Source organism: Homarus americanus, unplaced genomic scaffold (assembly GCF_018991925.1).
Source record: "Homarus americanus isolate GMGI-L3 unplaced genomic scaffold, GMGI_Hamer_2.0 scaffold30231, whole genome shotgun sequence".
In the NCBI taxonomy this organism is placed as follows: domain Eukaryota; kingdom Metazoa; phylum Arthropoda; class Malacostraca; order Decapoda; family Nephropidae; genus Homarus; species Homarus americanus.
The window spans coordinates 856,990-880,983 of NW_024756966.1; the positions used below are offsets into that span (position 1 = coordinate 856,990).

The 23,994-nt window shown below is 44.9% G+C and overlaps 1 protein-coding gene across 3 annotated transcripts in view; it reads left to right on the plus strand.

Moving 5' to 3' along the window:
• The window catches only part of LOC121857334 (zinc finger protein 2-like), a 55,515-nt gene extending 40,940 nt beyond the window's left edge, over positions 1–14,575 (plus strand). The window contains exons 3-4 of one of the 3 annotated variants that reach the window (XM_042353343.1): positions 4,507–9,349; positions 9,596–14,575. In XM_042353343.1, coding sequence (XP_042209277.1) covers positions 4,507–9,349; positions 9,596–10,605 — 5,853 coding nt within the window. In that variant the 3' untranslated portion in view covers positions 10,606–14,575. Of the gene's footprint in view, positions 1–4,506 lie in introns of all 3 variants that reach the window. The other 2 variants (XM_042353344.1, XM_042353342.1) reach the window with 2 other exon arrangements.
• Positions 14,576–23,994: the final 9,419 nt, after the last annotated feature.

A 23,994-nucleotide genomic window follows, 5' to 3' on the forward strand; every position in this document is an offset into this window, starting at 1 on the left:
CAGGAAGATTGTCTCCGCAGTTTTATCTTGATTATCACCATTGTCTTGTTGTTTTAGGCCAGCGAGATGTAACCACTGTAATATCTGGTCAGCATTCGGGTCTCTTTGGGGAAATTGTGTGGAATTTATTAGATTGAGTCATTATCTTAGTGGGGTTAGATTAGGTGGGAGTTAGGTTAGGGGTTTGGTGTGGTTGGGTTAGGTTAGGTTAGGTTAGGTTAGGTTAGGTTAGTCTCCCTTTATTCATTTGTGGTTCTGATTTGCCGGCCATTTTGAAGTCTCAGTTGGCATTTATTTAAGCTCCTTTGATGATATTTGATACAACGTAAAAATTATATAAACGACATAAAATAAACTGCTTCATTTGTTTATGGAATGATTGGTAAGAAATAAAACTAGGATAAACACATTACATTTCATTACACAAAATTTCCAATGATAATTAAACAAAATTGGATGCCGTTCTTGTTTACATTGACTAAAATTTGCCAAAACTTCAATTAAATATTTTTTTGTCAATTTATATAATTAGTTTTGGGAGAGAAAATCTATTTAAATTCTTACTACAGAATTCAAATTTTATTATAACTTTTACTTAGAAAATTGAGTCATTACCTATTACTGAAAAAAAAATCAATTCATATTATTACTTATACTTAAAACGAATTGTCATTAATTATACTTATAGGGACAAATCCTATAATTCCTCTGTTCATTATACTCCTGGATCTAGTTTACTTAAGAAGACTACCCCCTTTCCCCCTCCCCCTCCTCCCTTCACCCCTCCCCCACCCCTCCCTGAAGCCGATTCCCGGTAGACCCAAGGTTGAGGTTGACGTTGAATCCAGTCAAGTGTGAGTTTCCTAGGCAGCAGAGGCTTCCGTGGGGCTTCCGAGTCTTTCCCAGCACTTAGGGTTCCAGGCTTCTCCTAAGTGATAATAATCTGGGTCTCGTGGTTGGAACTGTGATTGTGTTTGGTATATTACTTAGGCCGTAGCTATGATTATTAGTTACAGGTGAGAAATAAACCCTGATTTTTTTTCTAATTGGGAAATAAATTGTGTCGTTTTTATTATTTTTTCCTCGAGAGAAATTCGTTACTGTAATATTTTCCCTTGAAATTGGGAGGTGGGGGATATTCCATTACGTATGTCTGGTGTAAATTGGTAAATTGGTTTAAGGGTTTCGTGGAAATTTGGTAATCGCGTTTTCCTTGTTTTTAGAAATTCCTTTTAATAGGATTGATATTTTTTGTGGTATTATTTATTACCTTCTCTGAGTAACTTCCCCTCTCCTGTTTACTCTTTATTGTATTTTATCTGATTATTATTAACCTTTCCTATTATTCCTCGTTTCATACACAAGACTATTATCACCTCACATGTCCACACACACTCTGATGAATTTCACAATGAACACTACGACTCCTGTTGTCTCGGTAGGGTTGTCAAAATCCTTCGTCCGTTGAGTCATATTGTCTCACACAGAAAATCGCCAAGGTTCATTATTAAAGCGACTTTTTGTGAAGCTGCGAATCCACACGTGATATAGTAAATGTTTCACCGCATATCCCAATAAAATTATATGACTATTGTTTTATATAGTTTCTGATTCAACGAAATTAGCAATTATATGACTTCTTCCATTGTTATATATCAACGAAATTATAATATACATCTTATACACGGAAAATACCTGTATAGTTCGTGTTTTATACTTGCATTCTCATTGGCCGACGTGGAACAATGCTTAATACCCCCCCCCCCCTTTACTTACTTACTTAAATACTTTTCGGATGTGGCAAATGAATCCTTAGAAGTAGCGGGGCAGCGGTAACACCCTTAATTGTTAATCCCTTAGTGTAGCATATTAGTGCAAAGGGTGGGTGGGTAAGGGGAGGGGAGGTGGGGTGGGAAGGCAGGGGGAAGAGGGATGTAGGTGAGCAGGTAGACAGAGGCACAGGTAGATGGGGATGTAGATAGGTATACCGGGAGGCGGACAGGTAAACGGAGAGACAGACAGGTAGATGGGGAGGCGGACAGGTAGACGGGGATGTAGACAGATATACAGGGAGGCGGACAGGTAAACGGGGAGGCAGACAGGTAGACACACACACAAGCATGCAGTCAGTCAGTCAAGGTATTAACGATCAGTCTACACCCGGAACCATGAGACAGCGCTGTTACCTGGTGTTGATGAGGGCAGTGGGGGCCAGGTGGTATGTGAAGCCTTACTAACAACACGAGGAAGGCTGCTGGCCGCCACCACCGCCTCAGTTCCACATGTTATCACCTCTTCTCTGTTATGTTCACGCCGCCCACCCACCCATCCACCCACCCACCTCTCTCCTTAACCCCCCCACGTCTCTCGCATCTAGAATGTATGCTTGATGGACTTTTTTTGTTTGTTTTTGTGAGAGTAAAACCAAAAAACTATGGGTTCAGAATCGAGTTGGGTTTGTTGGTAAAAAAAAAAATAATACTAGGATGAAGTTTCAAGCGTGGAGAGGCGTGAAGGGTTTTTGTACAGTTGGCTGATGGTCAGTTGGAGTCCGGTCGGCGGCGTTGGGTAGAGGAGGGGGAGGGATGATGGTTGGGTCTTAATGAGCGTAGATAGTCCAGGCTTAAGTCAGGTCCCCCGAGTTGGCTCACGTAATGTCATTTAGGTCATTAGCTAGTGCAGGAAGTGACCAGAAGCCAACAACAGCAGCGGCGGCAGTGTTAGTCAGTCAGTGCCAGAGAGTGCCAGGGCGGCGGTGTCATTGGGCGTTGTGGTGGTAGAGGTGGTTAGGAGGAGACGCCTCACCATCAACCAACTTCCTTTATTATTATTATTATTACCTGTCGATGGTAGACCCGCTGGCGGTAGGGGAGAAAAGGGAAATAATAAAAAAAAAAATTGAGGAAGGTGGATGTGTTTCGTGACCAGTGTTGTTCCCTCCGGTGGTCTGAAGTGTTTTTTTGTGTCGGGGGAAGAATCTTTTTTTTTCTTCTACATCTTGAGTAACTTTTGTCATCATACATTCACACACACACACACACCTGGATTTATAGAAAAGTGTGGGTTTTTTTTTTTTTTAAATGGTGATAAGATAGTGAATACCGATATAGTGTTTATGTGTGTCAATCGTGCGTCCCAGGTAACAGTGTATCACCATGAGGGTAAAGACCACCGCCCGCCGCTATATTGCACAAGGTAAACTGTCTCACACCTGTACTCACCTGTCCTTACCTCATCTGTTGACTCATTTAGTTTGGGATTCGTTTTCTACCTGTGAGTCTTACATGAAGGGTTGAATATAGATGTACATAGTATATCATTATATTATCTACATCTTCAGGTTATAGTTCGTCTAAATGTCAATCGTCTGCTATAACTATTAATTCTTTTTAACTCGTTCACGTCTCATAACATTAAACAAATCTCTAGAATTATTTACTCCGTATTGTATTTATATTGTACCTCCGGCATGGTGAGTTAGGTTAGGTTAGGTACGCCGCGGTGAAATCTTCCATCAGTAGCGACATCACAAAGCGCTTTAATATTTTTTACGTGAGAATTTCTACGTGTGTTTTACTTTATTATAAATTCCACTGTAGTTTATCCTCGTACCTGAGCGTTTGGTAATGAAAAGGCAAGGGGGGGGGGGGGAGAACAGTGAATATCAGTGAAATTCGTAATAAGTGCAATTTGACTTTCAAATAGATTTCTAAAGCTAAGAAAATCATGAGTTAATAATATCTAACTAATACTGTTAAACTTTTGGTCAAGATACATGGAATCGGATAATGAAAACAAAAATAAAATAATTCTGGCCAAGTTCTTCTTCCTGTTTCAACCATTAGACGACGCGTACGAGTACTTTATATTCAGGTACTACGTAGACACTTTCACATCACGTTACGCTCAGCGGCTCAGACAGTTCTATGGATGAAAACTACGCCGTAACTTATTTAATATTCCTTTTATGTGATGTATGATGATTTGTTTTAATTTTCTGAATCAGTTTACTCTCAGGTTAGGTATTAACATTGTGAGTGAGTCGGGCGTATAGGAAATATTACTTATTGTTGTGACTTGTATAAACCTCGTGTTGTTTACTGGGGCGTTGTCACGAGGTTTACCTTTATGTGATGAATAACGATAAAATTATAACAAATGAGGATGATATTAATTTTCTTCCGTGAAGGTTCTTGTACTAGACACTAAAACAGTTGGAATCACTTGACGAAATGTCTACATCAATTATTTGTGTTTTCTTGGACTCACTTCAGTCTCCTCACCACTCTTGCCTCTCTCCTCCTGTCTCTCATGAGTAATATTAAAATATATACATATCATATGTTATAATAATTTCACTTTATGTTTTAATATTTTCTTGCAGAGTTTAATACATAACTTTGATGTTACAGAGATAATATATGTAGGTAAGAAGAGTGTGTTAAGGGTGCGGGAGGGCCACCATGGTTTAAACTGATCTATGCTTCCTCTTTCTTGACTTTTCCAGAAGAGACCAAAGATGAGACGGGCCGCTCCCCGGACCACGTGCACGCGTGTCCCTTCTGCCACTTCACGTGCGAGTCGGAGACGACGCTGCAGCATCACGTAGACGCTGACCATGGCGGTGAGAAGAAGGCGGGCCTCAGGTGTCCGCTGTGCGAGGAGGCGTGTCCGGACATGTCCGCCCTGGAGAAGCACGCCATTAATATTCACTCCGTCAACTCTGACGGCCTTCAGCGCCTCTTGCTGCTGGTCAGACTTAGTGATGCTGCTAGTAAAGGCGATGATGAGGAGGACCATCACCAAAACCAGAGCGAACAGCATCAGCGGTTGCAGGAACAGCTACAGCAGCGGTACCAGCAGAAGCCGGAAGAGAGCCAGTCATCAGGTGGTGCAGGTAAGCGAGGTGATGAGCGGAGCGTGGGCCGGGAGCAGGAGGAGTGTGGCGTGTGTGGGGTGGCCTGTGTCTCTATCGAAGATCTAGTAGCTCACCAGGCGATTACTGGCCACACGACCATCACGGAGACCCCGCGTGGCCCCGGCTACTTATGCTGGAAGAAGGGCTGCAACCACTACTTCCCCACAGCCCAAGCGCTACATAGTCACTTTCGGGAGATCCACGGCGCGGCCCCCCGACCCTCAGTGGCTGTGTCTGAACGACACGTGTACAAGTACCGTTGTCAACAATGCTCACTCGCGTTTAAGACTGTTGAGAAGCTGCAGTTGCATTCCCAATACCATGCCATTCGGGACGCTACTAAATGCCTACTGTGCCAACGGAACTTCCGTTCGTTAACTGCACTGCAGAAGCACGTCAGTTTAGACCACACCAACCTGACGCCGGTGGAGCGTAACCAGTTCCAGGCGTCCACCGTCGGAACTCCGGTGGGGGCGGGGGCGGGACCAGTCCTTGACCCCAACACCACAGCCCTGCTCCGTCGGGAGTCCAACAAGGGGGACGAGGTGGAGGAGGTGGCGCGAGTGGTGGAAGAGCCGCCACTCCCGCCACAGCAGCAGGCTATTGAGGACTACCTCAACTCGGACACGATGGCCCTGGACAACTATAGCGACCCGGCGAGACGCTACAAGTGTCACCGGTGCCGTGTCGGCTTCACCAGACAGAGTTACCTCACAGCTCACCAAAAGACGCTGCTCCACCGTCGTGGTGAGAAGCTCACTTATCCCATGGAGAAATACCTCGACCCCAACAGACCTTATAAATGTGACGTCTGTAAAGAGTCATTTACGCAGAAAAATATTCTGCTTGTACATTATAATTCAGTCAGTCATTTGCACAAGCTTAAAAAAGCTATGCAGGATAAAGAGACCAAAGGATCCTTAAGTAATACTCAGACCCAGTCTGAGCTGGGCAGCACTGAGGGCAGAACAACCCCCCAGGGGGACGGCCAAGCCGGCCCCCCACGGGGTAGCGGTGTAGGGATGGGGGAGGAGGAGGAGCGGAACAAACCTTATAGATGTCATGTGTGCCGCGTGGCGTACTCCCAGCAGTCAACGCTGGACATCCACCTCCGCTCAGTGCTCCATCAGACACGTGCCTCCCGCCTCCCAGAGTACGGGGGCCCCGCCGCCCACCATGACCCCTTGCGCCCACTAGTCGAGCGAACACCCACACCCACCTCCACCCCGCAGCCCTCCCCAGCCCCACACCACGACGCCCACACTCCTCGCTCCCCTTCTAACTCCCAGGGCACCCCTCCTGGGGCGCACCATCAGGGCATTTCCTCCTCCAGTAGTAGTGGCAGCGGCGGCCAGGGAAGCTGCGGGCGCTGCGGCGGCGTGTGGAACACAGCTGAGCAAGGGGCACAGCACGCAGTGCTGTGTGGTCTTCTGCCGCCCCATCTGGCCTTCCTTCCTCACGTCAGCTGCAGCAGCTTGAGTCCGTCAGCCGCCCTGGACGCCGCATGGGCCTCCCTCTGCGGCGCCACCCACCTGCCCCCGACTCAGCCCCACGACCGCTCTCTCTCTCCATCTGAATGTTCCATAGAATCTCTCTCTACCTCTAGATTCACTGTACCTTTCAGAAAGTCTTCACGCCTTCACAAGCACTTATTAGAAAGCTTTGGCTTTGATCTAGTTGTTCAGTATGTTGAAAATCAACAGACTAGTCCTTCAAAAGACCCTGATGAAGGGACTTCTGAGGACGCTAAAGACAAATCCATTTCTAATTTGCCTGAACTAAGTAAATCCAAATGTCCTCAATGTTATAAAAAATTTTCTAGTGTATGGGTTTTAAAAGCCCACTTAGAAGAAATTCATAAGTCAGGTGTACCTTTTGATTACCTTAAGAAATTCTCTGATGAGTACCGTAAAGAGTACAACACTAGTCGGCACTGCTCTAGCAGCGATCCCTCTGCTCTTACAGATGAGGAGCGAGGCCGGGACGCGGAGGTCGTCCAGGGGGGAGAGAAGGGGACTTCAGATGAGAGAGAGAAAGAGGCAGAGTCAGGCAGCAGGAGCGACGCCGCGGCCACGCCCACGCCCACCTCTCGTGCCACGCCTACACCAGGGATCACGCCCACCTCCACCACCGCCTGCTCCATCTCCCCCGCTGCTGACCACCAGGGTATGAGTATGCCGCCACAGATGGCAGAAATGGCGGCGGCACTCAATGCTCTCACTGCAGCCCAGATGCAGCAGATGCAGTTCAACCCCATGATGATGGCAGGGTTGGGTCTGGCGGCAGGGTTGCCACTACAACTCAACCCTCTGGCTGCCATGAACCTACACCCACCCTTGGCGCCCATGCTGCCTCCACACATGTTCGACCATATGGCCCTCGCCAGTATGCAGCAGCAGGGACCACCTACTTCAGGGCCTTCAGGCCTCCAAGGTGACCCATCTGTGTTCATCAAGCAGCAACAGCAACAGCTCCTACAGCAGCAGCAGCAACAACAACAGGCTGCTGCTGCTGCTGCCGCCGCCGCTGCTGCCCAGCAGAAAAGAGCTCGAACACGCATCACTGATGAACAACTCAAGATCCTAAGAGGCCACTTCGACATCAACAATTCTCCCACAGAGGAACAGATAAACGAGATGGCTAAACAGAGTGGACTGCCTCCCAAGGTGATCAAACATTGGTTTCGCAACACCCTGTTCAAGGAGCGACAACGCAGCAAAGATTCGCCGTATAACTTTAGCATCCCACCGTCCACCACACTCAACCTGGAGGAGTACGAGAAGACAGGTGAGGCCAAGGTGATGCTGCTCAACCCAGAAGAGGCGCGCGAGATCGTGGCGATCAACAGTGCTCGGGAGGAGGAGAGAGTCGCCGAGCGGATCCCAAAGGAGCAAGAAGAGCCAGTCCCTGACCGTGCCGCAGCCATGTCCCCGCTCAACAAAGTTCCTAGTCTTAACCAAGACAATAGCCGAGTACAAGAAAAGAACGGGGACGGCTTAGGTGGGTCAGTAGGTCTGAATAACCAGCAGCAGCTCCAACACCAACAACAACAGCGGGAGCAGCAACAACAACAACAACAACAACAACAACAGCGGGAGCAGCAACAACAACCACCGCTGGAGCAGCAACAGCGGGAGCAGCTGCCAATACAACCGTTGCTGTCACACCATCACCAGCAACAACAGGTGAGCAGTGGACCCCAGTTGGTGTCGTCGGCGTCGTCATCCCCTCTGGGGCTGCCGGCGACCTCGCCGTTCACCTCCCTGGCTTCGCCGCAGACGTCGCTCTCACTCACCTCACTCATTACCTCCCAGCTTGAGACCAACCCCATGCTGGCCCACAAGCTGCCTCACACACCACCCACAGTTCCTAGTTCTGGCCTTATTCCTCCAAGCTCAGGTGTGAGTCCCACGCCGCCCCATCTGTCCTTCCCATCAACCCCACTCTCTGCCCCCCACACTCCCACCTCTTCCTGCTCCAACACAGGCAAGCGAGCCAACCGCACCCGCTTCACTGACTACCAGATTAAGGTGCTACAAGAGTTCTTCGAGAACAACGCCTACCCCAAGGACGATGATCTGGAGTACTTGTCCAAGCTGCTCAACCTCTCGCCGCGTGTTATTGTGGTGTGGTTCCAGAACGCCCGCCAGAAGGCACGGAAGGTGTACGAAAACCAGCCGCCCATCGACCCCAACGACGAAGGCGCGGGCAGGTTCACGCGGACGCCGGGCCTCAATTACCAATGTAAGAAGTGCTTGCTTGTCTTCCAGCGGTACTATGAGCTCATCCGACACCAGAAGACTCATTGTTTCAAGGAAGAAGACGCCAAGCGCTCAGCCCAGGCACAAGCAGCAGCAGCTCAAGCAGCAGCGCTGTACAATGACGAGAACTCAAACCACTCCAGCATCACCGACTCATCACAGCAGTCAGGTGGTCTAGACACCAAGTCCACCGAGAGTTTCCAGTGTGATAAGTGCAGTCTGGTATTTAATCGGTTTGAACAGTGGCGGGAACACCAAATTGTTCACCTTATGAATCCAGCACTCTTTTTAAATAAAGGTGCTGATTCCCCCTTTACTAGCATACAGCAGCAGCAACAGCAGTCACAGCCTCCACAGCAGCCACAACAGCCGCCCACCTCCGTCCCTCAGCCCCACCCTAGCCCCCTCTTACCCCCAGCCTCGCCTCTGAAGCGTAAAGCTGACGAGAGCGAGGATGAGAGAGAGAGCATGGTGGGGAGCACCGAGGCCCAGAGGGATAAGCGGCTCCGCACCACCATCCTTCCGGAGCAGCTCGACTACCTCTACCAGAAGTACCAGATGGAGGCCAACCCTTCGCGGAAGATGCTCGAGACCATTGCTCAGGAAGTGGGTCTCAAGAAGAGGGTCGTCCAAGTTTGGTTCCAGAACACACGAGCGCGAGAAAGGAAAGGTCAGTTTAGAGCTCATGCACAAGTGATTAACAAAAAATGTCCCTTCTGTCCTGCTATCTTTAAAGTCAAGTCTGCTCTTGAGTCGCACCTTTCCACTAAGCACGCGGATCATTACTCTAAGGGAGATGTGGACATTGATGCACTGCCTGATGTAGAAGACTCTGGTGTTGGGAACTTCGGCCTGTCTTCAACTCCTTCTGCAACTCAAGCCTCTCAAGTGATGCCCTCTTCTCTCTTCTCCTCAGAAGTTCCGGAAGACTCGATAGCCATGTACCACGAGGAGGCAATCCGGCGGTACCTCAACGATGTCAACTTATCATCAGACGGTACCCGGCGAGAAGGTGAGAGTCCACTTGATCTCAGTAAACCCTTAGACATTGTGCGGCCGCTGGGGTTTGACTCCTCCCTGCTGGACAGCACCAACGATCACCTCGACGACAACTCGGACGAGGAGAGCTACCACCTGGACGTGGTGGATCACGACGAAGGCGACACTCTCTTAAACTCATATGAGAGTAATCCAACCTCGCCCGCCTCTTCAACCACCAGCAGCGCCAAGCAGGCTGGGGCCCAGCATGGCGCTGCCAACAAGAGGTTCCGCACCCAGATGTCGTCCATCCAGGTGAAGATCATGAAAAGTGTGTTCCAGGATTATAAGACGCCTACGATGGCGGAGTGTGAGTTGCTGGGGAGGGAGATAGGGCTAGCCAAGCGTGTGGTGCAGGTGTGGTTCCAGAATGCGCGGGCAAAGGAAAAGAAAGCCAAATTGGCTCTGCAGAAGGTGCTCGGCACGGAGCCCGAGGCTCCCAAACCACCTGAGGAGTGCAAAGTGTGTAACTTTAAGTACAGTCATAAGTACTCTATTCAGGACCACTTGTTCACGCGGTCACATATCGAAAACATGAAAATGTTCCTGGAAAAAGTGAAGGAAGAGAGTGACGCGGCCGGCCTAAACTCCAGCCTGAGTTCGATGTCTGGAGACGTCGACCGGCCGCCCTCGGCTATGACGCCCGCGGCCGGCCTGGCCCACCAGCTGCAGATGGCGCAGCTGATGGCACTAGGGTCCCCACCAGCTGCTGCCGGTGCCGCCGCTGGTGAAGAAAAGAAGGGCGGCCCTGGTGGGAGCAGCAACACCGACGACCTGAGTCGCCTGCAGCTCCTGCAGCAGATGTACCAGCAGATGGGTCTCGGGGGGCTGCAAGGGGCGCCGCACCCACTCCTTCAGCACGCCATGATGGCCGGCGCCGGTGAGTAGCGGTCCCCCTCCCTCCCATCAATGTCCGCACCCGCTGCCCGTCCCGCCCACACACCACCCAGCGCCGCCCGCACGCTACCCCGCCCTATCCCGCCTGCCCCGGCCACGCCTGCCAGGGGACCACTACTACTACACCTGCTCACGCTCACTGCGCCATGAGGGTCGCCCTAGGAGGCCCGGCAGTATTATGTCCGGCCGGTGGAGTAGTGAGCAGCAGCAGCAGCCCCCGGGCAGGCCTGGCCGGGGCTAGCGTCAGTGTAGCTTGGCCCTGTCACGCTTTATCCTCCCTGGCAGCGTCACGCTTGCCGGTGTGCTGCTGCTGGCCCCACCCTGTGTTCACTCTCGCTTGTCCGGACCCGATCTGTCAACTCCTGTGTCTGTGTCAAGCCCAAGCCCAGGTCGCGGGTGGGAATACGGACATGCTGTACCCCACTCGTGGAGAGACAAGTCTGTTGCTTAATGTGTTGATGTTTAATTGATGGCATTTTTGCAAAGTTACGAAAGTTCCGGATATCAGGCCTTACTGAGTCTGAGGCCTTAACAAGCTTCACTAGAGCTGGTTTTATGTACTTTTTTTGTGTAATCCTCTAGGACTGTGCGTCACGATGGTAGATCATAGAGTATAATAAAGCCTATTAATGGTGAAACACTATCATACCTCGCATCAAAGCATATGAATTGAATGTAACTCTAAAATATAAAAAAGAAAAAAAGATTTGTCGCGCACCAGATTAACGCTATCCTGTATACTGAACTTATAGTTAATGTTCCTACCACTTTTTATGCTACTCACGTGATGAATGTTTCAGAACGCATAATTATTATTTTCACTAATTTTAGCGAAACCCAAAACAATCAGTAGCAAGATTTCTAACTAAAAAAATCGTTTACTAATACAGTTGATATCACATGACTGTAAATTGACTACTAGCTTGTACATTAGGTCAGCTTATAGACAGTATCTAGGCTTTAGCGTGCAACCTCTTCTCCTCACTTATAGACGCAAGTAACCCTCACTTATAAAACGACCAGTATTCTTAGTTGCTACTTAAGGGGACTTTTTACCTTCGAGCGAATCATCGTTAACTACAAAATTAACTATGTAAGAGTACAAGGCAGATTTCCAAACTCGAACTTCTGTTGTTGTTTTTTATCCCCTTCAGTCGTGACCAGGAATTCGGGTCATTAGGGTGTTAAAAAAAAATCTCTTTGTATCTACCACAAGCAACAGGTTCCTGAGATAATGCCGATAATCACGAGTGAATTCAGACAAAACTCGACCATAGATTCCTCATCAGTCTTCCACATCCAACCGACCCAACTGAAGGTATTAAGAGCAAAACAAAAACAAAAAGTTCTCAAAATAACCCCCCCCCCTCCCAGTATGTGTATATCCGAATATGTCGGATATATTTTCAATCAATATTCAGAATAGCCCTCCCCCCACCACAATCTCCCATCTATAGCCTCTTCATTCATAAACTGAGAGGAAAAACGAGATAGTTCATTCATTAAAACTTACTACAACAGTTGTAAGTTATACGACCTATAACAAGCGTTCGGTGTCCCCCCCTCATGCAATTGTATGTATATTGTACATTTTAATCCAAGGAAAGTAATGGTCGTCAGATGTAAACTTGTGACCAGTGTTGAGTGAGGTGTAGTGTTCGTTTTGTGCCGCAGGAATATTGTGTATTGTATGGCATGTGGGTGTCCAGGTACACACACATACCATAGGTTGGAATGTATTTTTAAAAAAAGAATTTGAAAGGTGACGAATGTATCTGTAGGAGGTGGTGTTTAAAAAATAAATAACCTGCCAGTAAGATATATCAATCCCAGCTCATGGGATTATTGATCTTACTGGCTCTTACGATAAGGCAGTAAGATAACACAAAATCATACCCATGGAGGGGTTACTTATCTTACTGGCGCCTCTATGATAGCAACAGTAAGATACTTGTCAACGCAGTCCATGGGGATATATATATATAGATCTTGCTGACGCTTTTCACTTGGCCTTAAAGAGCCCCCCACCACCTCCTAGCTGGATGACGAAGCTTGTCTCGGTACAGTAAAACGAACACTACAGCCCCGCCGCTCATTGATGCCCCCACTCTACCTCGCACATATTTTGCCGAACGAACAAAGTAGCGGGCGAGCGAACCCCTTGTGCCAGTGCCAGCAACCCCCTCTTAGAGTGGCTCGTGTATGGTAAGTTTGAGCCGTGGAGGGGGTCAGGGTAGCGAGGTTGCAGGCTTCGCTCGCCGGTCCAACAAGATCATGAGGTCATAGTAGCGATTTTGAGCCTTGTGTACCGAGAGGAGCGAGGGTACCCAGCAGTGACGTGCGGTGAACGAACAGACAGACAGATCTTTTTTGTGTTGGTTTTCACTAGATTGATCAATAATATCCTAGAGCTTGTGTTAAAAAGGGGGAATAAGTTGTGTTGATAAATGCAGGCTCAGAATTGCTAGTTTGATCCCATTTAACTGTACGTGTAAGTGTGTTTGTATGTTTGTATTATTCCTGCGTCTGTCACACAGTTCCTTCCAGCATCCAACTGGCTTTGTACCAGAGGGTCGTTACCTGTTACAGAACGACCCGCCAATTGTTGTCCTTTATAGACCACAAGAATGAATATATCAGTCTAGCAACACACCAGGTGACATCTTTCACTTTTTCTCATAATAGGTTTACCGTAGTGTGTCCGAAACTGCTGAAAACCGTGTTGTGTGTGTGTTTTTACAGTTCACGAATCTGGTTTGCTTTCAAGGCAGGTTTATTGCCTCACGGGTTTTTTCTTCATTTTTTTTTATTCATTTCAACATCACTCTTTTTTGCGGTGTTCAAAGCCGATGTGTGGATTGTTAGGTGCTTGAGAACTACGCGGTAAGGAATCCATACTGACTCACAGCTTAGAGTTGGAACGTTTTTCAGCAGTTTCGGACACAGTGAAGTGAATTCAGCATTAGCAGTGATTGGCCAGTTCCGGCGGGCTGTCAATAAGGGTGAGAGTTCCGCTGGCTGCAGCTGCTCCGTACAACCCTATGAGTAACGCTATACCTTATTGTAAGTCGTGGAGCTGGTCCTTCACCTCATGACGAATATTTTAATAAGACCAGTTTGTTTGTTTTTTCTTCCTTGTGTTGAGTGTAGCAACCAGTGAGCCTATTTGTTATGTGAGGCACTGAACAATATCATATCTCTTTGAGTTTCTGTTATAGAAGAAAAAACACCGTGTTGGGTCGGTGATTTTTTGCAAACTGGAGTTGACTACTATAATATATCATGAAACGGTTCCTCGCTTTTATTTGGAAATTATTTATATAACTGAAATGAATCGCAAAGTTCCTATTTGAATGTGAATATTTGAGATACTATTAGTACTGATATAATAATAGTAATAAGAGAATAAACGTACATGTAGGGCGCTTGGATCTCGCAGGGGTGATGACTCTTGATATTGCCGCCATGTGAGTGTTCCTTATATTTTTACATTAATAATAATTGTTGTAATCATTTTATGGACCACATCGGTATGACTTTGTCCACTTTAGAAGATGATGGTGTTAACTAAGCTCTGGTATTTATATATGACTTCTATTATGTTGTAAATAGTTATGGTAGACTTCTCGAGTGCTACCATTGTGTTATGTTGTACATTATCATTATTATAATTATTATTATTATTATTATTTTTATGACTACAAGTTATAAGCTAAGTCTTAAATGTGTGTTGTGCTTTACTGTACAGCCGTATATCTAAAACCGGTCAGATGTCTCTTTATGTTGTACATTAATTTTATTTCCAGTGTCATTTTACTTCTTTCTTTGTATATTACATCATATATAATTTAGTTAAAGAGAAAACAGTTGTGTTTTGTTGTATATTACTGAGTTAGAGACGTTCTCATTATTTCCTGTACGTATGTGGGAAATTAGTGATAAATAAACCTCGAAAATAAAACCCATTGTCTTTTATGATTCTTCTAATAAGTTAAGACTTGGAGGTCCATGTACACGGCCTGGTGGAAGCTGCTGGAGGGAGAGAGAATTACAGGTGTGACTCCCATCTGGGAGGGGGGGGGCTTGAACACCTCACCTTACTTCACTAATGAGTTGGGAGGAAACAGGTACAAGATCAATTTGTCAGGTCATTGTGAACAGTAGAATGAACTGGTGCATTAAGGTTCACTGTCACGCAATAATACTAAGGGTTTACACACCAGTCTGAACTACATGTAAATAACTGAAGGTTCAGTATGACATTTTGTGAACCATTTCCTCTAGAATTTATCAACACATGTGACTTAAGTACCGTCAAGTTCATTATTTAGTTTACTGTAACCTACCGAACTGAGCAGCTTCCATGATGTACAGTACAGTGACCACCTCCCCCACAGCCAGCCTCAGTAGCCAGCTCTCGAGGTCAACACCACTCCTATTTTATTTGCCAGAATAAAGTATTTGTGTAAAAGAAATATTGACATGACCAGAGCTGACCGAGATAAGGCTTATCAGGTCTGGACAGCCACTGGCCACTGAGGCTGGGCGCTGGGTATCACATGAAGATATCTGATGAATACACAAACTTTGTCAAACTACAACTTAGACATAACACTTTACTTTACTACGTTTGGTTCACCTTGTAGTCTTGGGCTTTATTTATTATCAAGAATTTTACTGAACCAAGGTCAACCAAGGTCAAGTGATAACATTTACATACAAATTTTAAAGGTGTAGAAAAGTGCACAAATATGTTTCCCTGTGTTTGGAACATTGACCAATTTAATTGATTTTTACACCAAATTTTGCATTTGTGGTGAAAATTGTAGCCACTGATGTACTGTATAGCGACAAATACCTCACACCAGGAGGTACCAACACAAGGTATAAACTCCACAAATACCTAAACACATAAAAACTATCAAAATTCCTTGTTATTGTCACTATTGGCAATAAATTCTGTGGCATTAACATAAACTTATGTAACATTAACACTACAGTTATGATGTTCTGGTCAATAACAAAATCTATGGTACTAAAAACTTATAACCAAACTATAGAAAAAAATACTAGAGAAATTATGATTAAAGTCTAGCCTGCGTGGAAGGCTGAACACAAGGACACTGATAATAATAAAAAAAAGAACAAACACAAAGGAAGAACTAACACAAGCACAAAAGAACCCATTAGACTCAATCGATGTTTTGAGGTCAGCTGTTCAGTGCTGGGCTACACACGGTAATTCCCATAATAATGGTTGACTGACGGAGGAGGGAGCAGCGAGGAGGAGGAGGCGGCGCAGAAGAAGAAGGGAGGAGGAGTAGGAGGAGGAGGTGGAAAGACACACGGAAGAGTGGAGAGAGAGAGAAGGTGGGGTACGAATTTATCTTTTTGTTTTATTTTATAAGTTTTAATTTTCTTTTGTTTTTTCTCTTACACCCATTGTAAAAAAAAATAAATAAAGCATTATCACTTCTGTACAGGTATTACTAATTAACTCATCGGGTCACCTGAAGTATCGCCATCCCAGTTTATTTTTACTTCAAGCTTAACCACCCTAACGCTTACCTAACCCAGGGTGATTAATCTTTACCTGAAATTAACTGAGATGTAAATTCTTCAGGTGATAAAACTTTATCTTTTAGTATAAGTCTCTGCTTAAATTACCTGGTTGAGTATAATTGAAATGTAATTGCTTCTATTGCTACCTAGGGTTTTGACTAACTTCTAACCTGGCATTACATTGATTTTGATTGGTCAGTGTAATAGCGTATAGCATTAAGGTGGTTCTGATTGGCTGTCTTGGTCTCATTCTGTCTCGGTTATATGACAAAGGAATTTTTTTTAATTTATCGACTCTGTTATTACGTGACGGTCTTATAGCAATTTCATTTTATCAATAGAAACTAATTCCTTTAAGGTTACTACATAGCGTTAATTAGGAAGTCTATTATACTAGAATTAGGTACATAATGAAGGTAGGCCTAGGCGAAAACTAGAAATATCAACTTTAGCTACGCACACACACACACACACACACAGCCGCAACTCACGACACACACACACACACACACAGCAGCAGCCACTCACGACACACACACACACACACACACAGCAGCAACTCACGACACACACACACACACACACACAGCAGCAACTCACGACACACGCTGGTAGTTGTAAACAGGAGACACCGAGACATCGTATTGTCAATAAAGAGAAGATTGCTGGAGGTGTTAACAAGTTTTAACCATGTGTAGTGAGACACGCTCCACCCAGCAACCTCCTACCGCAGCTGTCTTAATCTTGGCAATTTACATGAACAAGCAGGGCGCCGCTACTACCTCTTTACCCCCCCCTTTAACCTCCCTCCTTCCCCCCTTATTCTTCCATTACCCCCACCTCCCTCCCTCTACCCCCCTTTACCCTCCCTCTTCCTCCTCTACCCTCCCTCCAGCCCTACGTTTTTTACTCTTCCTCCGCCTGTACCTCACTGACGGATGGATGGTTCACTACCTATTTTATCTGTCTGTCTCCGTCCATTCCTCTGTCTCCATTACTCCCATATGTTATTGGTTGTTTAAGATCTCTGCTTTTCCGTCTATGTGTCTGTCTATTTATCTCATTAACGTAGTGACGATTATGTCTTTGTCTCCCTATCTGTCTGTCTGTCTGTCCTTCCTTAACAACACCCGTCTGTTAGTGTCTTCTGTCCTTACCGTCAACCACTCAAGTCACTACATATCTATAAATAAATATCGAAATTTCAACTAATAATTTTATCCACGAGAAATCATTTATTTTTGTATAACGTTTAAAATACGCGTAAACAACAATAAGTTTCAAAATTACACTAAAATCAACTAAAAATATCGATCATTAATGTATAAAAAACACGAACGAAAACAAAATACGAACGTCAAACCATTTCCAAATTTATGAATATCCAAAATATATCGACCAGAGACGTAATTTATTCTTGTTACATTTTAGAACGAAATTATTTACCACCTTGACAATAATTAATGAAAAAAATAACAATAATATAATCAGTAGCGGCGGTGTATTGACGGAGAATATGGGGGGTCGGGAAGTGGGTAAGGGTCGTTTAGCGAGAGAAACAAGGCCTTTACGGTTGTTTGCTGGTTAGTGTCATCCCCCCCCCCTTAGGCAGCGATGTTCTTTGGTTGTCAGTCGCTCCTTGACCGAGGTAGTGGACGCACGTGTGTGTGAGTGAGTGACTGACTGTGTATGAGTGAATGTGTGTGTATGTATGTATGTATGTATGAATGAGTGTGTGTGTATGTATGAATGAGTGTGTGTGTTTGTGAATGAGTGCGTGAGTGTATGTATGTATGTAAGAGTGTGTGTGTGCATGTACGTATGTGTGAGTGAGTGTGTGTCCGGGGGCTAAATATATTGTGTTGTATTAGTTTATAAGGTGAGGTGTTAGGTGGTAGGGTGAGGTGGTGTAGGGAGGTGAGGTGGTAGGGTGAGGTGGTGTAGGGAGGTGAGGTGTCAGGTATAGGGTGAGGGTGGTGAGGTGGTAATGAGACAGGTTGTGGTGATAGGTGGTAGAGTGTGTCCGTAGTGTAACAGAAGGTCGGGATGAATGGATAGGAAAGGAATCTCGATACGGTAATAAGTGTTAATAAACCGGTGATGGTGACGGATAAACTGACGATAGTGATGGATAAGCCGTGGATAGTGATGGATAAGCCGAGGATAGTGATGGATAAGCCGAGGATAGTGATGGATAAGCCGTGGATAGTGATGGATAAGCCGAGGATAGTGATGGATAAGCCGAGGATAGTGATGGATAAGCCGAGGATAGTGATGGATAAGCCGTGGATAGTGATGGATAAGCCGAGAATAGTGATGGATAAGCCGAGAATAGTGATGGATAAGCCGAGAATAGTGATGGATAAGCCGAGGATAGTGATGGATAAGCCGAGGATAGTGATGGATAAGCCGAGGATAGTGGCGGATAGACTTGTGACCGAGAGGAGCCTAGTGAAGCCCCCCCTCCGAGTCTTAATACTGGTGAGTTTGTTTGTTTGTTTTAGTGACGTATTGTTTAGTGGTGTACGGCTGTTGGGGATAACGTGTTTCTTGATGGGGTGAAAGATAGGATAGTCCCTTCATGCCTCCCTTCTTCCCCCTTCACTTAGTTATCCACCTCCTCCCTTCATTTAGCTCTCCTCCCCTTCATATTAACTCCGACCCCTCCCCTTCATCTTAAATCTCACGCTGTGCCCTTCACCTCAAGGTGTGTCACCTCAACCCACTTCCCCCCCCCAGTTTCTGCTCACCAAGTGTAATTGAAAACCGGAATATTTCGCGCATAAAACTGAAGGGAACGAAGGAGTCGGCAAGACCTTCACTAATGAGATAAAATTCAACCCCAGTTAACCGGACATATTCCCTCGCTCTTACATCCCCGACCGGGTCCCCAGATCACCTTCCTCCCATCTGCCCCAAGTCGTCATTTTTATCATTATCATCCCTCCTCCTCGTTTATCCCCCCCCCTTCTCTCTTTATTCCCGTTTGTTCTTACACCGGCCTAGACAGCGGGGTTCGTATTAAAGAAATCTGATTGTAAATGAAATTGGTCGGGACACATCTCTACGCATTACTAAAACATGGAAAGTAATCTTGTTTCAACGGGGGAAGTAACTCAATCTGCAGACTTCTCAGACCTGGACACGGCGGAAAATTGTTGCTTGAGATATCCAAGCTTGGGAAAATACCGAGGTACTTCTGCTGCCTTAAGTTAACTTTTGGGGTGGAGGGGCGGACGTTCTTTTCTTTTTTTAATGGATTCGGGAAATACCAGTGAGGGAAACTTTTTTTTTTATGTTTGCTGAATAAACGAAATTCTTGGAGTCATTTTTGCGGCCTTGGATATTTGGGAGATTTGTGTACGATACTTTTAAACATTTTTGTACTGAATGGTCTACAGTATTACGTCAACCGTCTTAAGATTTGGTGTGTATGCCATTGGTTGAGGCTTTTCATTTGTATTTGTATAGACCAGTGGGTGAGAGGCTTTCAAGTTTAGGCTATATTGACAATAAAATTAAAGCTTTAAGCTGTATATACAAAACAAACGTTAGTTAAGCTTTTGATAATCTGATATTGAATAAGTTAACGAGTTAAGCTTTAAGAAACAAACGTTGGCAATATGTTAGTGCGATAAGCTTTTGATAAAATAAATTTAAATTTTATTTTTAAACCGAGTCTCAAAGTCAATTGACCCAAATAATTCTTGGTAGTTGTAGTAATATTGAACAACTACTACCACCACTACTACTGTACTAATAACATCACGACTACCGTGTACTACAACCATTAGTATTATTGTGCTTCCACCGTACTTCTACCGTACTACAATTACTACAACTATTGTATTACTACTGTACTACTACCACTATTACTACTATACTACCGTAATACTACCACTATTACTACCGTATTACTAACGTACTCCCACTACTAACGTACTACTACTACTACTAACGTACTACTACTACCGTCTGCAACCACTACTATTACTACCGTACTACTACCACTATTACTACCGCACTACTACCACTATTACTACCGCACTACTACCACTATTACTACCGCACTACTACCACTATTACTACCGTACTACTACCACTATTACTACCGTACTACTACCACTATTACTACCGCACTACTACCACTATTACTACCGCACTACTACCACTATTACTACCGCACTACTACCACTATTACTACCGCACTACTACCACTATTACTACCGTACTACTACCACTATTACTACCGTACTACTACCACTATTACTACCGCACTACTACCACTATTACTACCGCACTACTACCACTATTACTACCGCACTACTACCACTATTACTACCGCACTACTACCACTATTACTACCGTACTACTACCACTATTACTACCGTACTACTACCACTATTACTACCGCACTACTACCACTATTACTACCGCACTACTACCACTATTACTACCGCACTACTACCACTATTACTACCGCACTACTACTACACACTATTACTACCGTACTACTACCACTATTACTACACTATTACTACTACTACTTATTACTACCGCAACTACGTACTACTACTACTATATTACTACCGAACTACTACCACTATTACTACCGTACTAATACCACTATTACTACCGAACTACTACCACTATTACTACCGTACTAATACTAACTACTATACTACCGTATTACTAACGTACTACCACTATTACTACCATACTACCGTATTACTAACGTACTACCACTACTAACGTACTACTACTACCGTCTACAACCACTATTACTACCACACCACTACCACACCACTACCACCACTACTACCATACTATTACTACTACTACTACTACTACCACCACCATACCTTTATTACTACTACTGACATACTATTACTACTACTACTACCATAGCGGGCTTAAATATGTCATCAAGTTGGAAGGAAGAATTATAGGTTGACTTGAGTACTGTAAGATGCAGTATACTTCGATATAATAAAGTATACCATTCTATATTAAGCTCTTGCCATAGGTTATACTATATCAGGCTCTACAGTGATATGCTAGGACAAGGTTATATTATGAAACCGTGGAATATAATGCATTAGACTATATAATGATACTGATATACTGTAACCAAATAAGTTATACAATGATATACTGGGCTATATTAGGATGCGTTTACAGTATATCTAATTATATATAACCCCATTATGTGTACTTGTCTCCTCTAAACTGGTGTTGGTGGTGTGTCCGTATGCATGTTTTGTTGTTGTGGAGTGGTCCATAACTACGCATGTTTTAGTATTCAGCTTGCGTATATGCCTTACTGCGTATACAAAACACATAATTTGTCTTGGCTTTTTTTTTTGCATGGGTATTTTAAGCCTCTATGATAAGTTTTGTATTTTGAGATAATTTTCCAGGTAAGGTTAATTATATGCCAATCAGCCCTGGGAACATTGACAAAGGTGTGTATAAAAGATATTGGCTGGTATGTTATTATGTATTACAAACGTGTTATTAGTGACGAGAGAATTGTTAATGACAGTAATGGTTGTTTTTTGCTGTTAGTGTGTTGGGTAATTTTTTAGTCTAGTGTATGGTAATGATCTGGAAGTGGGAAATAATCAATAAAATTTACCTGTGTTTTTAGTTTAAGGAATGACTAAGATTAAACTGGATGAGAAAAATGTGGTAAGAATGTGTGGTGAAAACAGTAAATAAAATTATTATTGTTTTTAAATGTAATGTTTTCTATAATGTTTTTTTTTTATGATGAGAAGAAGAACAAAAATGTTGAGAATTGTGAGGTGAGGTTAGGAGAGTGAAGGAGGGAGTGAGTGAGGGGTAATGAGCGTGAGGAAGTGGGGCAACACTATTGTGGCGCCTGAGTCCTCATAACATAGTTTAGCCTGGACGAAGATAAGGTCCTAATCCAATCTCTCGTCTGCTCAAGATCAAATAAACTTTACTGACTCACGATCGCAGAATAACAAAAAAAAGTCAGTTTTTTTGTTTTAAGAATCAACTTGGCCGGATTATTGGTTTTGAGGTGAGTTAAGACTTCGTGTTGCCTTTAATAGAGGGAAGTGTGTGTGTGTGTGTGTGTGTGTTTACCTCCGGCCTTAAATTGACGATCGATGAAGAGAAAAGAACGATTTATAAAGAGACGCCTTCGGGAAGTAACTTAGTAAAATAGGGACACTTATTACAGGGGGCTAAGACACGGGGCGTATAGTTTATGTTGAGTTGACTCTTGTGAATAACAGTGTCGCTGTCTGGCGCTGCCTTTTACCTACTTGTTGTGTAAAAGGAAGTTAGGAATATATGCAGGCTTAATCAGGTGATCGATAGACTCTGCCGGCCACGCCTACACGACCAGCCCTTGGCATCCTCTCACTCGCCCTCACCTCGACCTCACCTCCTCGCCTCACCTCCTCGACCTCACCTCCTCGACCTCACCTCATCAACCTTACCTCCTCGACTTCACCTCCTCGCCTCACCTTCCTCTCTCGGTTAGCTTTCAGTCGTCTCTTTTTCAGGAGGATTCTTAAGACGCTTTACTGCACTAAATAATTTATACACCACTCTCCACACACGTCTCCTTTTGATGCTCGCTGTAAGACGGCCTGAAATGAGTAAGAAAGGTGATTTCAGCTTTAATTTGTGAAGTTGTGGAGGGATGGTGGCATTGTTAAGTCTATCTACCTACCTACCGTGTGCTGAGGGAGAGGTGGGGGGGGGGCTCTACTAATACCTTCAAGTAAGTCAGGTGAGGTGTGAGGTAAAGGTGCGTCTGTGACTTAAGTATATCCAGGTTTATTCAGTTGTTTTTAAATAGGGATTCCTTACTCCCCCCAGCGGCCATCCTCCTCCTCTTCCTCCTTGTCATTCCCCTATACAATCCTCCTCTACTTTCTTCCCTTCATCCTTCTCACCACCTTCCCCTACACTTCACCCACCCTCCCCCTTCCCCCTACACTTCACCCACCCTCCCCCTTCCCCCTAACCATAAACCAACATCAACCTGCCACACCATCTCGACAGTGACTTAACCAAACCCAAACCTTTCTTGGCTGGTAAAGATGAACCAGTCGGGGCTGCTTAACGAACGGAGATGCATTTTTCGATGGTATTACAGAGAGGGAGGTGAAGGAGCCGCCCCCACACCCCTCTCCCACCCCCTACCCTCCCTCTCCATCTGGGAAATTTGATAAAGGAGGGAGGGGAGTAGGGAAGGATGGTAGAGGAAAGAGAGGGAAAACTTTTTTTGTTGGTATTATTTGCTAAATTTGCTTTTAATATTCGAATCCTCTTCTTCATCATCTGAACAAGTCGCTCTTTAAGGCTTGAGGGGGGGGGGAGGAAGGTTCGGAGCTTCGAGACTTTTGTGGGAGTTTTTGATTCCTTATAACTAGAAATCACTCAGGTTAGGTTTGGTTTGGTCAGGTTAGATTAGGTTAGGTTTGTCGGGTTAGATTTGGTTAGTCAGGTCGGTTTGGTTGGGCTAAGTTAGCGTTTGAATGGTTAATCTTTACGTGAAATAAGCTGGGGTGGATATTCTTCAGCTGATTCAAGTCTCGTATCCTGATTTCTCTGGGTACCGAACAAAGCTTAACATTTCCAAACCGTTCTGAATTTTCGACCTTTTTTTCCTCCCTAATAAAAGGAAAATAAAAAATGCCTGTAGGCCTATAGTCATCTGCGGTAATAATAGAATGTAAACATATTATCTACAGTAGGAGATTAAAACTCATTGAGGCAGCTATACCCGTGGTCTTATCTTGTGGGGGAGGTGTAGAGGATGGGGTTGTGAGGGGT